This window comes from Portunus trituberculatus, chromosome 26 (assembly GCF_017591435.1).
Source record: "Portunus trituberculatus isolate SZX2019 chromosome 26, ASM1759143v1, whole genome shotgun sequence".
Classification (NCBI taxonomy): domain Eukaryota; kingdom Metazoa; phylum Arthropoda; class Malacostraca; order Decapoda; family Portunidae; genus Portunus; species Portunus trituberculatus.
Genome location: NC_059280.1, coordinates 858,738 through 873,737, shown reverse-complemented (window position 1 = coordinate 873,737; position 15,000 = coordinate 858,738). Strand labels below are relative to the sequence as shown.

Sequence of the window (15,000 nt, the reverse complement as noted above, 5' to 3'; positions counted from 1 at the left end):
TATTTGGGGTGTTTTGAGGTGTTTTTTAGTGTTCTGTGGGTATTTTTGGGTGTTTTCAGGTGTTTTGGTGTGTTTTTGGAGTATATTTGGGGTGTTTTGGAGTGTTTTTGGATTATATTTGGGGTGTTATGAGGTGTTTGAGGGTGTTTTGGGAGTTTTGGTGTGTTTTGTGGGTGTGTTCAGGTGTTTTGTTGTTCTGTGGGTGTTTTTAGAGTATATTAAGGGTGTTTTGAGGTGTTTTTGGAGTGTTTGAGTGTGTTTTGGGTGTCTTGGGAAAGTTTTGGTGTGTTTTGTGGGTGTGTTCAGGTGTTTTGGTGTTCTGTGGGTGTTTTGAAGTGTTTCTGGAATATATTTGGGGTGTTTTGAAGTGTTTTTGGAGTGTTTGAGGGTGTTTTGGGTGTCTTGGGAAAGTTTTGGTGTGTTTTGTGGGTGTTTTTGGATGTTTTAAAGTGTTTTTGTAATATATGGGGTGTTTTGAGGTGTTTTGGAGTGTTTTCAGGTGTTTTGGTGTTCTGTGGGTGTTTTTGGTGTTGTCATGACTCTCTCTCTCTCTCTCACCATTATTCTTGACAACTTTAGTTCTCTGCTTCTGGTGGTCGATGGGGTGACCTCTGACCTTCAGCTGCACGTACGGGTCAACGATGTCACCCTTCTTAGCGCTGTCCGGGAGGTGCTGCCCGCTCAGTACCACCACCCTCACCACCTTGCCAGCTCTGGGGGTAGAGGGGAGGGTTGGGGCAGGAGAGTGGAGAGAGAGAGAGAGAGAGAGAGAGAGAGAGAGAGAGAGAGAGAGAGAGAGAGAGAGAGAGAGAGGGAGAGAGAGAGAAAGGATAAGGGAAGGAAGGAAGGAAGAGGAGAGAGAGAAATTAACAAAAATAATAATAATGTTTCTCTCTCAACACACACACACACACACACGTACGCGAGTCACCCCCCAGCCCCGCCCCCTACACACCTCTCGGCAGCCTCCAGGGGGTTGTAAGGCTCCTCCCTGAGCAGTATGGGTGGCTTGAGGACATAGCCACAGTTACCATTGCTTCTAAATAGACCATTGTTGTAGAAATTTGCCTTGTCTTCTGTCTGCATGTTGAGTGCCACTGTGGGAGAGAGAGAGTGTGAGAAGGGGAGAGAGAGAGAGAGAGAGAGAGAGAGAGAGAGAGAGAGAGAGAGAGAGAGAGAGAGAGAGAGAGAGAACACACCTTGAAACACTGCCCCACACACACACACACACACACACACACACACATCCACAAACATATATCCAAAAACACCCCAAAAAAACACACAAAACCCCACAAAAACACACCCAAAACACCCCAAAACACACCCAAAACACCCCAGAAACACAGTAAAATTCCCCAAAACACACCAAAAACCCCAAAACCCCACAACACACATCAAAAACCACAAAAAAAAACCCTGAAAACCCCAAAACACCCCAAAACCCCCAAAAACCTCACCAATCTGGCAGCCAACACTCCAGAACGGGTAAGGCTTGAGGTTTGAAGAGTCCGTCCTGGTGCCGAGCGGGTAAACTTTAGTGACGTGCCTCTCGGTGAAGTTCATAAACTGGTCTGGGGTCGACTCAAACAGACCCTTTGCTTTGGTCTCCCCGATCGAGGGGGTGTGGACGCACTTGTCTGGGGGGGAGGGAGAGAGGGGGGAGGGGAGATTAAATTAGGTTAGGTTAGGTTAGGGAGGGAGGGAGGGAGAGAGAGAGAGAGAGAGAGAGAGAGAGAGAGAGAGAGAGAGAGAGAGAGAGAGAGAGAGAGAGAGACTGTAAAGGGCTGAAGGAAAATAATAATAAAAATACAAATCAATATTGCACAAAAAAATTAAATAAAGATGAAAAATAAATAAAAAAAAAAATAAAATATATAAAAAAAACCACCAAAGGAACCAAACACTCGTCTCTCGTCACAGAATTTGAAGGAATAAAATAAAACACAAACACAAACAATGACAAAAAATGAATATAAAAACAAATAAATAGATAAAAACATGAAAAAATAATAAATCAATCAATAAAACAAACAAACACAAACACAAACAAACAAACAAGGACAAAAAATGAAAAAAAAAAAAAACAAATAAATAGATAAAACATGAAAAAATAATAAATCAATCAATAAAACACAAACAAACACAAACACGGACAAAAAAAAATGAAAAAAAAACAAATAGATAAAACATGAAAAAACAATAAATCAATCAATAAAACAAACACAAACAAACACAAACAAACAACCAAACACGTCACTTACAGGATTCAAACGCATCCTGGAACGATGTGAATTTTTTGCCCTCCAGGACGTTCACGACTCGGGTCAACTCCGGCGCCATGGGCTTGTGGGGCTTCTGTGGCAGGGAGGTCAAGTTAGGTCACAGTAGGTTAGGCTGGGTCAAATTAGGTTAGGTCAGGTCATGTCAGATTAGGTTAAGTTGGGTCAAATTAGGTTAGGTTAGGTTAGGTCAAGTTAGGTTGGGTCAGGTTAGGTTAGATTAGGTTAGGTTAGGTTAGGTTAGGTCACAGTAGGTTAGGCTGGGTCAAATTAGGTTAGGTTAGGTCAGATTAGGTTAAGTTGGGTCAAATTAGGTTAGGTTAGGTTAGGTCAAGTTAGGTTGGGTCAGGTTAGGTTAGGTCAGGTCAAATTAGGTTAGGTTAGATTGGGTTGGGTCAAATTAGGTCAGGTTAGGTTAGGTTAGATTAGGTTAGGTTAGGTTGGGTTAAGTTATGCAGAGAGGAAGGAGAAGGGAATTGGGAAGGGGAAAGGGTTAGGTTAGGTTAGGTTAGGTTGGGTCAAAATAGGTTAGGTTAGGTTAGAGAGAGAGAGAGAGAGAGAGAGAGAGAGAGAGATACATTTTTCTATCTCTTTTTTTCATGAATAAATAAATGCCACACACACTAACAGTTATTAATCAAACGTTAATAAAAATACCACAACAAACACACTTTAATATTTTCCTTTCATTATTATTATCTATTTTTTTATTAATATTTTTCTATTATTACTTCATTAATTCATTTTTTTTATTTATTTAGGCTAAAAAACGCATAATTTATTTCTATTTCTATTATTATTTCATTTATTATATTGACATTACTATTATTTCTTTGATTTATCGTGCCATTACTATTATTTATTATTTATCTTGCCGTTACTATTATTTATTATTTATCGTGTCATTACTATTATTTTTTTTATTTATCTTTACTATTATTTCATTTATCTTGACATTACTATTATTTCATTTATTTATTCTATTAATTCTCCGGTAAAGGAAAGCCTGAATTGTAAAGGTGCACACCCCGAGTCTCAGCCAATGGGGCGGCGCGGCTCACATGCCAGCCAGCCAGCCAGCCAATCACAAGCCACCACTCAAACTCAACACTATTACGTATCGGGGAATAAAATAAATGAATAAATAGAGGAAAAAAACATGAAAGGATAAAATAATTACAAGATACACGAATAAAAATAGATAAATAAATAAATAAATTAGTGAATATTCTCGAAAGAAAAAAATTGGAGAAAAAAAAAAAAATAAAATGGAAGTCAAATAAATAACTAAAAAAAAAATGCAATATAATAAATCAAATAAAAAACTAAACTACATATAAATAAATAAATAAATACACACAGACACACAGACAGACAGACACAGACACACGTACACACAGACACACTCCCTCTCTCTCTACCTGCTCCTGAACAGTATATTTGCGGAGAGAATTTTGTCTAGATCTGATGGAGTTTCTGAAGCTCCGGTACAGAGAGCGAACCTGAGAGAGAGAGAGAGAGAGAGAGAGAGAGAGAGAGAGAGAGAGAGAGAGAGAGAGAGAGAGAGAGAGAGAGAGAGAGAGATAATAAAATAGGGTGAGACTCAGGAAATAAAACAGAGATAAATTTTTGTAGATTTGGAAATTTTAAAAAGACGAAAAAAAAATTAACCGGTTTTTTTTCTATGCGTAAAAAAAAAAGCTTAAATAAAAAATACAAGCTTATATTTAAATGGAAAAATAATTAAGGCTATTTTTTTTTCTTGTATGCATAAATAAACTATTAACTAAATAAGAAATACAAGCTTATATTTAAAAAGTGGTAAATTTGAAAGATGTATGGACCAAGTATTATTATTTTCTGCAAAGATAGAAATATATAACAAATAATAATAATAATAATAATAATAATAATGATAAAAAAAAAATTAGCGTCATAAATTTGAGATGCATAGACAAAAAAAAAATAAATAAAAAATAAATAAATCAAAATATTCTCCTTTTTATCCCAAACGGCAAATTTCTGCAACTTTTAAAAACAAATTAAATGTTTAAAAAGAAAAAGAAAATAAATAAATACATATAATTAGTAAAAGTGGTAAATTTGAAAGATGTATGGACCAAGTAACATTCTAATTTCAAATGCTGAACTAATATTATTTTCTGCAAAGACAAATATATCGAAAAAAATATATAAATAATAATAAATAAATAAATAAATGAATGAATGCAAAAATAAGGAAGGTTAACAAATTTGAATGGATGGATGGTCTAAAAAAAAAAAACCATTCAAATTTAAACCATCAATAATAATAAAATTTTCTTCAAAGATAAAAAAAAACAATAGAAAAATAAATAAATAAAATTAGATAATAATAATAATAATAATAATAATAAAAAAAAGCAAGAATGACAAATTTAAACCATCAATAATAATAAAATTTTCTCCAAAGATAAAAAAAAAAAAAAATTGAAAAATATATAAATAAATAAATTCATAACAACAATAACAATAATAATAATAATAATAATAATAAAAGCAAGAATGACAAATTTGAAAGATGCATATACTAAGCAACCATTGAAATATAAAAGCCCTTAAAAGCATAATAATATTTCATCCACTGGTAAAAACAACAGTCTTCACTAATTTCCTCTGCCAATTATAGCCATTAAAAAAATAATATATAAACTACCACTATATATATTTTTTTTACATTTTTAGCTCAAATTGTGGAAATGGTGCCAGTTCTAAATAATGAATGAAAATAAAAGCGTTTAATAATGTTAGAATGTTCCGCCTTCAGTCTGCATCATGGCACCAAATGTTCCAACAATATTTGAACCATTTAAAGCTTTTCAGTCATTCTGGGATTTTGAGAATTGTAAACATTTCATCAGTTATGCAAATTTTTTCACTCTGTAATATTTGAATCAGCCACTCAAATAAAAATAGGGAAATAATTAAGAAAAATAAGGAAAAAAGTGACAAATATGAAAGATGCATGGACTAAGTGAGCATTCTAATTCAAACATGGAACCAGATTAAAACTTTCTCCAATGATAAAACACAAAAAATAAATGAAATAAATAAAACATATATAGAATAATAATAATAAATAAATAAATATATACAAGCAAAAAGTGACAAATTTGAAAGATGCATGGACCAAGTGAGCATTCAAATTCAAACATGGAACCAGATTAAAACTTTCTCCAATGATAAAAACAAATACAAAAAATAAATATGTGAAAAAATAAATAAATAAAACATATATAGAATAATAATAATAAATAAATAAATAAATATACGCAAAAGTGGCAAATTTGAAAGATGCATAGACCAAGTAGGCATTCCAATGTTTACCGTGAATATTCCATCACTAATAAAAATAAATAGAATAATAATAAATAAATGAATAAAAATAAATAGAATAATAATAAATAAATGAATAAAAATAAGCAAAATGTGGCAAATTTGAAAGATGCATGGACCAAGTAAGCATTCACATTTAAACTCCATTCCATAATATTTTCTCCAACGATAAAAAAAAAAAAATATATAGAATTGAAAAGAACTAGTAAATAAAAATAGGAAATAATAAAAATATGAAATAAATGATCACTAAATACAAGCCAAAGTGACAAATTTGAAAGGTGCATGGACCAAGTAAGCATTCCAAAATTTACCCTGAATATTCCATCAACCTCTACACAAAGTCCCGGCAGACACACACCCCCGGGCAGCCCCAGCAAAGAACCATCCTGCCCGACCCGACCCGACCCGGCCCGGCCACATAGGGTAAAAGGAGAGGCAGACTTAGAAATTATCCTATTAACTTGGGAATTATTGTACATCTGTCACACCAAGAACTTAGAACTTATCCTATTAACTTGGGAATTATTGTACATCTGTCACACTAAGACTCAAAAAACTATCGTACCATCTCAGAGAATTATTGTACTTGTTAGAAAAATAAGACAACGTATCTTAAAAGCCTGGGAATTATTGTACATCTGTCACATCGAGACTCAAAAAACTATCGTACCATCTCAGAATTATTGTACTTGTTAGAAAAATAAGACAACGTATCTTAAAAGCCTGGGAATTATTGTACATCTGTCACACCGAGACTCAAAAACTATCGTACCATCTCAAAGAATTATTGTACTTGTTAGAAAAATAAGACAACGTATCTCAAAAGCCTGGGAATTATTGTACATCTGTCACACTGAGACTCAAAAACTATCGTACCATCTCAGAATAACTGTACTTGTGTTAAAAGGATCAAAAATATTCGGAAACTATATTTAAGAGCTCAGGAATTATTGTACATCTGTCACATCGACTCAAAAACTATCGTACCACCTCAGAGAATTATTGTACTTGTACAAACCTTTAAATTATCGTACATCATCAAAAATACTGCAGAATCTCAAAAAAACTATCATACATCACCAAAAATACCACAAAATCTCAAAAAAACGATCGTACAAACCTTTAAATTATCGTACATCATCAAAAATACTGCAGAATCTCAAAAAAAACTATCGTACAAACCTGGTAATTATCGTACATCATCAAGGCGGCAACACAGGAACTGAAAACTATTGTAAATACTTGAGAAGCATCGTAGCGGCTCTAAGAAGTATTGTACACTGAAGAGTATTGTAAAAGTGAGCGTGTTTGATGTTACCTCATATTCACGACGGATCACCTCGTAAAACATCCAAAGAGAGGAAACGGAGAAGAAATTAGTATTATTTCATTAACAGGATGGAAAATAATGGGAAAAAATAGATGAATGAATGAATGAATGAAATAATAATAGAAATCAGTTTGTGAAAGATATATGGAGGGGAAAAAAGAAAAATATTGGAAAAACTGAAATAAATAAATAAATAAAAATTCAATACAATAAAACAAGATTAAGATTCACAGAAAACGGGTCAGTGATATCAGAAAGGTTGCCAAATACTCTCTTAAAAAAAAAAATAAATAAACAAATAAATAAAACAATATAAACAGAAAATGGGCAGTGAGTGACAGTGACAGTGAAGGAAGGGGGGGTGGGGTGAAGGGGGTTGCCAGATACTCACTTTCTTGGACTGTGAAGCACCGTCGTCACTGTCAATGTAGTCGATGGCATCCTGGTCATCCTCCTCATCATCCGACTCCACATCCGTCCCTAAGGGTGTGTGGTGGGGGGGGGAGGGAGAGAGAGAGAGGGAGAGAGGTTAGGTGTGGGTTGAAATGTGTGTGTGTGTGTGTGTGTGTGTGTGTGTGTGTGTGTGGGGGAGAGAGAGAGAGGGTGTGGGTTGAGAGAGAGAGAGAGGAGAGGGAGAGGTTAGGTTAAGTGTGGGTTGAAATGTGAGGTGAGAGAGAGAGAGAGAGAGAGAGAGAGAGAGAGAGGGAGAGGTTAAGTCTGGGTTGTTTTGTTTTGTATATTTTGCTATTTTTTTTTTAGTTTCTCTCTCTCTCTCTCTCTCTCTATTTGTGTTAGTCTTAATATTCACAAACTTCAGAATAGTAGTAATGATAGGGGTGCTCTCTCTCTCTCTCTCTCTCTCTCTCTCTCTCTCTCTCTCTCACCCTGTGGTTTCTTAGCCCTGACGATAATCTTGTGTTTCAGGTCCTCAGGGGAAGGTAGGGCCACCATGTCCCGCGAGGCTGGTTCAGTTAGGAGCATGTCTGTTGATAAAAGGACATAGTTATATACATTCAGTTATATACATATTTATAAAGTTACATGCCAGACTATCTTAAAATGCCCTAAAAACCTGCCAAACTATCTTCAAATGGCCTAAAAACCAGCCAAACTGTCTTAAAATACCCTCAAAACTTGCCAAACTGTCTTAAAATGCCCCCAAAACTTGCCTAACTGTCTTTAAATGCCCTCAAAACTTGCTAAACTCTAAAAATGCCCTGAAAACCTGCCAAACTATCCTAAAATGGCCTAAAAACCAGCCAAACTGTCTTAAAATGGCCTAAAAACCTGCCAAACTGTCTTAAAATGCCCCAAAATCTTGCCTAACTGTCTTTAAATGCCCTCAAAACTTGCTAAACTCTAAAAATGCCCTGAAAACCTGCCAAACTATCCTAAAGTGGCCTAAAAACCAGCCAAACTGTCTTAATATGCCCTAAAAACCTGCCAAACTCTTAAAATGCCCCAAAATCTTGCCTAACTGTCTTTAAATGCCCTCAAAACTTGCTAAACTCTAAAAATGCCCTGAAAACCTGCCAAACTATCCTAAATGGTCTTAAAATATCCTAAAAAAACCAGCCAAACTGTCTTAAATGGTATCCTAAAACCTGCCAAACTGTCTTAAAATGCCCCAAAATCTTGCCTAACTGTCTTTAAATGCCCTCAAAACTTGCTAAACTCTAAAATGCCCTGACTATCCTTAAAATGCCCTAAAACTTGCCAAACTGTCTTAAAATGCCCTAAAAACCTGCCAAACTGTCTTAAAATGCCCTAAAAACCTGCTAAACTGTCTTAATATACCCTTAAAACTTGCCTAACTGTCTTAAAATGCCCTAAAAACCTGCCAAACTGTCTTCAAATGTCCTAAAAACCTGGCAAACTGTCTTCAAATGCCCTAAAACCTGCTAAACTGTCTTAATATACCCTTAAAACTTACCAAACTGTCTTAAAAATTCCATCTTCCCTTAATATTTGCATTTAACACACACACTCTGTCTCTCACCTCCTAGTATTTCCTCCATCTGCTGGACCATGACCCTCTGCTGGTCCAGGGAGAGGTGATTCTCGATGGACAGGATAACAGGATAAGGTGAGGCTTCAAACGCATATGCCTTCACTCCGTCCCTCAAAACATCGAGGAGTGTTATCTTGGAGGTCAGAGTGTGTCCGTGGTAAATAATAGGCTCCCCTTCGTCGCCATCCCATACGTCCACTGTTAGGGGGGGGCAGGGGGGGGCAGATGGGTTAGGTTAGGTTAGTTTGATGGTTGTATTGATAGAATAATAATGATTTCTGCTTTATATATAGTAAAAACACTCATGAACCCAGCTCCTCATGTCAATAAGGTCAATAAATGGTCTAATGGTACACAAATCTCAAGGTAAAAATGTGTCCCAGTACTGAAGGGGTTAAAATAGTGAAGACTGTGGCCATTAATCTTCTGCCCTCCATACACCCTTCCTAATGTCAATAAAATGGTCTAATGGTACACAAATCTCAAGGTAAAAATGTGTCCCAGTACTGAAGGGGTTAAAATAGTGAAGACTGTGGCCATTAATCTTCTGCCCTCCATACACCCTTCCTAATGTCAATAAAATGGTCTAATGGTACACAAATCTCAAGGTAAAAATGTGTCCCAGTACTGAAGGGGTTAAAATAGTGAAGACTGTGGCCATTAATCTTCTGCCCTCCATACACCCTTCCTAATGTCAATAAAATGGTCTAATGGTACACAAATCTCAAGGTAAAAATGTGTCCCAGTACTGAAGGGGTTAAAATAGTGAAGACTGTGGCCATTAATCTTCTGCCCTCCATACACCCTTCCTAATGTCAATAAAATGGTCTAATGGTACACAAATCTCAAGGTAAAAATGTGTCCCAGTACTGAAGGGGTTAAAATAGTGAAGACTGTGGCCATTAATCTTCTGCCCTCCATACACCCTTCCTAATGTCAATAAAATGGTCTAATGGTACACAAATCTCAAGGTAAAAATGTGTCCCAGTACTGAAGGGGTTAAAATAGTGAAGACTGTGGCCATTAATCTTCTGCCCTCCATACACCCTTCCTAATGTCAATAAAATGGTCTAATGGTACACAAATCTCAAGGTAAAAATGTGTCCCAGTACTGAAGGGGTTAAAATAGTGAAGACTGTGGCCATTAATCTTCTGCCCTCCATACACCCTTCCTAATGTCAATAAAATGGTCTAATGGTACACAAATCTCAAGGTAAAAATGTGTCCCAGTACTGAAGGGGTTAAAATAGTGAAGACTGTGGCCATTAATCTTCTGCCCTCCATACACCCTTCCTAATGTCAATAAAATGGTCTAATGGTACACAAATCTCAAGGTAAAAATGTGTCCCAGTACTGAAGGGGTTAAAATAGTGAAGACTGTGGCCATTAATCTTCTGCCCTCCATACACCCTTCCTATGTCAATAAAATGGTCTAATGGTACACAAATCTCAAGGTAAAAATGTGTCCCAGTACTGAAGGGGTTAAGTATGTAAAAGTGACAAGGTTACTTAAAAACACTTACGTTCGAGCAGCCGGCAGCCTCTCTTAAGTGCACTGATGTACCCTTCCACACTGCTCTCCCCTGCCAGCTGGTGCCCTGTCAAATACCTGCAGAGAGAGAGAGAGAGAGAGAGAGAGAGAGAGAGAGAGAGAGAGAGAGAGAGAGAGAGTCGGTGAGTGTGTTGAGACCATGCACACACAACAAAACACCCCTAAACACACTCAAAATACACCCAAACACACTCTAAAACACCCAAACACACTCTAAAACACCCAAACATACTCTAAAACACCACAAAAACACTCACAAACACTATTAATGCTTAAAAACACAACAAAAACACCCAAATCACTTAAAAACTATCAAAACACACTCAAACACACTCAAAGCAGTCACTTACACCATAAACACTCAAAATGCACCCAAACACTCAAAACAACTAAAACACCCTAAAAACACACTCAAAACAATCAAAACTCCCTAAAAAACACTCAAAACACACCACACAAGACACTTCTACACTCAAAACACACTTAAAATGCACTCAAACACTCAAACACACCCAAAAAACACTCAAAACAGCCACTCACACCACACAAAAACACCCAAAACACACCACAAAACACTACGACACTCCAAACACACTTAAAATGCACCCAAACACTCCAAACACACTCAAAAATACTCCAAACACACCTAAAAACACTCCAAACACACTCCGAATACTCAAAAACATCCCAAACACACCTAAAACACTCCAAACACACCCCAAACACTCAAAAACACCCAAAACAAACTCAAAAACACCCAAAACAGTCACTCACACCACAAAAACACTTCTACACTCCAAGCACACTCCCGAAACATCCCAAACTTCCTTCCCACACACACACACACACACACACACACACACACACACACACACACACACAGACAGACAGACAGACGTACGTGTTATGAGACGACGAGATGTAGTAATGAGAGAAGGGCCTGGTCATGTCCTGCCACACGGAACGCTGGTGGTGGCTCGTGTAAACATCAAACATCTCCGACAGTAGCATGTGGTTGAAGCCTGCGGGTAGTAGTAGTAGTAGTAGTAGTAGTAGTAGTAGTAGTAGTAGTAGTAGTAGTAGTAGTAGTAGTAGTAGTAGTAGTAGTAGAAGTGCCCCAAACCTTACCTAATATTCAACACCACTCAAAACACCAGTACAACACCCCAAAACACCTTTAAAATCCTCCCAAACACCCTTAAAACACTCCAAATATCCCCAAACACTACCGAAAACCCCCAAAACACCCCTAAACACACAAAAACACCCACAAAACACACAAACATTCCAAAAACACTTCAAAACACCACAAAACACACCTAAACACCACAAAAACACCACAAAACACCCCTAAACACCCACAAACACCCTAAACATCACAAAAACACCCCTAAACACCACAAAACACCACAAAAGACCCCTAAACATCACAAAACACCCCAAAAACACACAAACCACCACAAAACATCACAAAAACACCCCAAAACCACCACAAAACACCTCAAACACACAAAACACCCTAAAACACCCAAAACCACCACCAAAACACTGCAAAACAGCCTTCAGTACCATCCTGAGTCATGTAGCCCTTCTCCTTCAAACTGCTAAGCTCAAACTGGGAGATGATCTTGCTACAGTCCTCCTCCGTCAGTGTGTCCAGCCCCTGCTCCCCCGCCAGGAAGGTCTGCAGCTGCTGGGCGCTCATCATCATAGTCCTTTCACTGGCGTACCTGTGTGGGGGGGTGTGAGGTGAGGTGAGGATAGTGAGGGAGGAGGTTGGTGAGGAGGTGGGAGGTCTCTCTCTCTCTCTCTCTAAAATAAATGAATAAAATAAGTGGTTTTCTCTGTTTTCTCTCTCTCTCTCTCTCTCTAAAGAAAGTGAGGTGGGGTGAGGTTAGGTTAGGTTAGGTTTCTCTCTCTCTCTCTCTCTCTCTCTCTCTCTCTTTAATGAATAAATAAATAAAGTGTCTCTCTCTCTCTCTCTCTCTCTCTCTCTTTAATGAATAAATAAATAAAGTGTTCTCTCTCTCTCTCTCTCTATCTTTCATTCATTTTTTCTCTCTAGTTGCCTATCTTTCATTCTCTCTCTCTCTCTCTCTCTCTCTCTCTCTCTCTCTCACATTCATTTTTTCTCTCTAGTTGTCTATCTTTCATTCTCTCTCTCTCCCTAATATTTCCTTTCTTTCTAAATATCACTTTTTTTTTCTCTTTCTCTATATCTATCTACCTTACATTCTCTCTCTCTCTCTCTCTCTATTTTCTTTTTCTCTCTTCTTTCAATCTATCAATCCTTCTCTATAAAAGTCCACCTCTCTCTCTCTCTCTCTCTCTCTCTCTCTCACATATCTTTCTTTAAACCTAAGTAACTGTCCATTTTTAGTCCCTCACACTCTCTCTCTTTCTGTGTCTCTGTCTCTCTCTCTGTCTCTGTCTCTGTCTCACCTCTTAAACAGCTTCTCAATCTCCGGCATCTTGAGAAGAGCATGATAGAAAGACACAAATTCGTCGACCTCCAGCACCTGTTCTCCTCCTCTCTTCTGCTTGCTGGTGTTGGCTTGCTGTGGCGAGAGAGAGAGATCTGTAAAAACACCCTTAAACCCCTAAAAAATTCACTATTTGAACCTTAAAAACCCTTAAAAACACCTTCAAGTTAACACATCCTTAAAAAACACACTTAAAACACCCCTAAAAGGCACTCTAGAATCTTAAAAAACACCCACAAATTAACACACCCTTAAAACACCCCTAAAAGTCACTCTAGGATCTTGAAAACATCCTTGAACCCTTAAAAACATCCAGTCAAAGACACTCGATCCTAAAGTTTGAAGGGTGTTATAATCATTTTGAGATATGATAAAGCTCTCTCTCTCTCTCTCTCTCTCTCTCTCTCTCACATTAAACAGCTTCTTGGCATGGGTCTTGTCCATCTTAATGTTGAGTTGGCGCAGCAGAGCACAACACTCCGAGAAGTTGAGACTTGTTGTTGTCCTTGTCCGCATCTTGGAACTGTATACGCAGCCAGCTGTCGGGTTACGGGAGGTGAGGTGAGGTGATTTTTACTTACACACACACACACACACACACACACACACACACACACACACACACACACACACACCACTATATGTCCAATAAAAAACAGAACACACACACACACCATCACTATGTCCAATGAAAACAGGTCAACAAACACACACACACACACTATAACACAATAAATCATGTTACATATGGACGAAGAGAGCCGAGAAGGGAAGGGGCGGGATGGCAGGTGGGAGGCTCCCGCCATGGTGACGTCACGGGCTGATGACGTCACGGGCCGGCCTGGGCGGGCCCAGTCTGGCGGGCTTTTATACGTTAACGTAAATAATTTTGAAAAAGGCCTTTTGAAAAAACGGCGCCCGAGCAGAATGCTTCACATATTCTGACTTGCCACATATTTTAACTAATACCAAAAATATAAAGAGATTCCAAACACCAGTAATATTCAACATTTTTTAAAAGAAGTATAAATAAAATGTTGGAACCTTGACCCCCCCTTGAAAAATGTCAATGTCCGCCCATTCTGAGTTGCAAGGCAGGAAACACACTTTAAAGAATGTGAGCAGTGTTTTGCAACACTTTCGAGTGAGTTGGAGCCACAAACAAGTGAGTGACAGGGCTGCCAACAAAACTATTGGTGCAACATTAACACCGTCACTCTCCACTCCACTCTCCACTAATTCCACTCACCACCAAACACAAACACTTTCAAACACATCAACCATTTTTTCAAAACAATAACAACTTCATACTGCCTCAAACCAAAATTTTCCTGGACGCTCCGGAAAATTTGGCGCCAAAAACCAGCCTTGTTTAACACAAAAACAACGCCAACAACAACATGCCGCGCCCCACACACGCACGCAAAACACTTCACACACAACACAACACTTGTACAAACCATCAAATCTTACTATTCTGCCCAAACTAACGCTCCAACAATTCAAGAAAATAATCCTGGATTCTGGGCCCGCCGGGCCGGGGTGGGCGTATCCAAGATGGCGGCGGGGCCGTGGAGGAGTCGGCCGCCCCCTTCTACCTCACTTAAACCTTCACCAAACTTAAACCTGGCCATGGCGGGTGTGTCTCAATAGCTGATGTGAAAGCTTAGTGGCGCGGCTGCATGTTGTGGCAAGACAGGCCTATAATACTGACAGATAAGGCTGGAAATACCTGATAAATGAGTGATTCAAGATGGCGGCGGGGTCTGGGTTCCAATAACAAAGCTTAACCTCCTCACCCAGACCTTTCAAAATGTGAAGGAAGGCATTTGATGACTTCTCCTGAGTTGTCCCTTGGCCGTGCCTTGCCTGACACACACACTGAGACGCGGTGACGCGGCAAGGCGATGGTGGTGACGCAGTCCTGCCTCTGTGGACCAATAACACGTACTCCTGGGATGCTT

The 15,000-nt window shown here is 38.2% G+C and overlaps 1 protein-coding gene across 1 annotated transcript in view; it reads right to left on the bottom strand.

The window, feature by feature from the left end:
• The window catches only part of LOC123509117 (1-phosphatidylinositol 4,5-bisphosphate phosphodiesterase eta-2-like), a 36,449-nt gene that overhangs the window by 1,580 nt on the left and 19,869 nt on the right, over nucleotides 1-15,000 (bottom strand). The window contains 14 exon segments of the mRNA XM_045263261.1: nucleotides 559-713; nucleotides 956-1,097; nucleotides 1,461-1,640; nucleotides 2,265-2,358; nucleotides 3,704-3,784; nucleotides 7,382-7,470; nucleotides 7,875-7,973; nucleotides 8,990-9,199; nucleotides 10,525-10,610; nucleotides 11,455-11,575; nucleotides 12,123-12,283; nucleotides 12,996-13,111; nucleotides 13,448-13,532; nucleotides 13,534-13,575. Coding sequence (XP_045119196.1) covers nucleotides 559-713; nucleotides 956-1,097; nucleotides 1,461-1,640; nucleotides 2,265-2,358; nucleotides 3,704-3,784; nucleotides 7,382-7,470; nucleotides 7,875-7,973; nucleotides 8,990-9,199; nucleotides 10,525-10,610; nucleotides 11,455-11,575; nucleotides 12,123-12,283; nucleotides 12,996-13,111; nucleotides 13,448-13,532; nucleotides 13,534-13,575 — 1,661 coding nt within the window.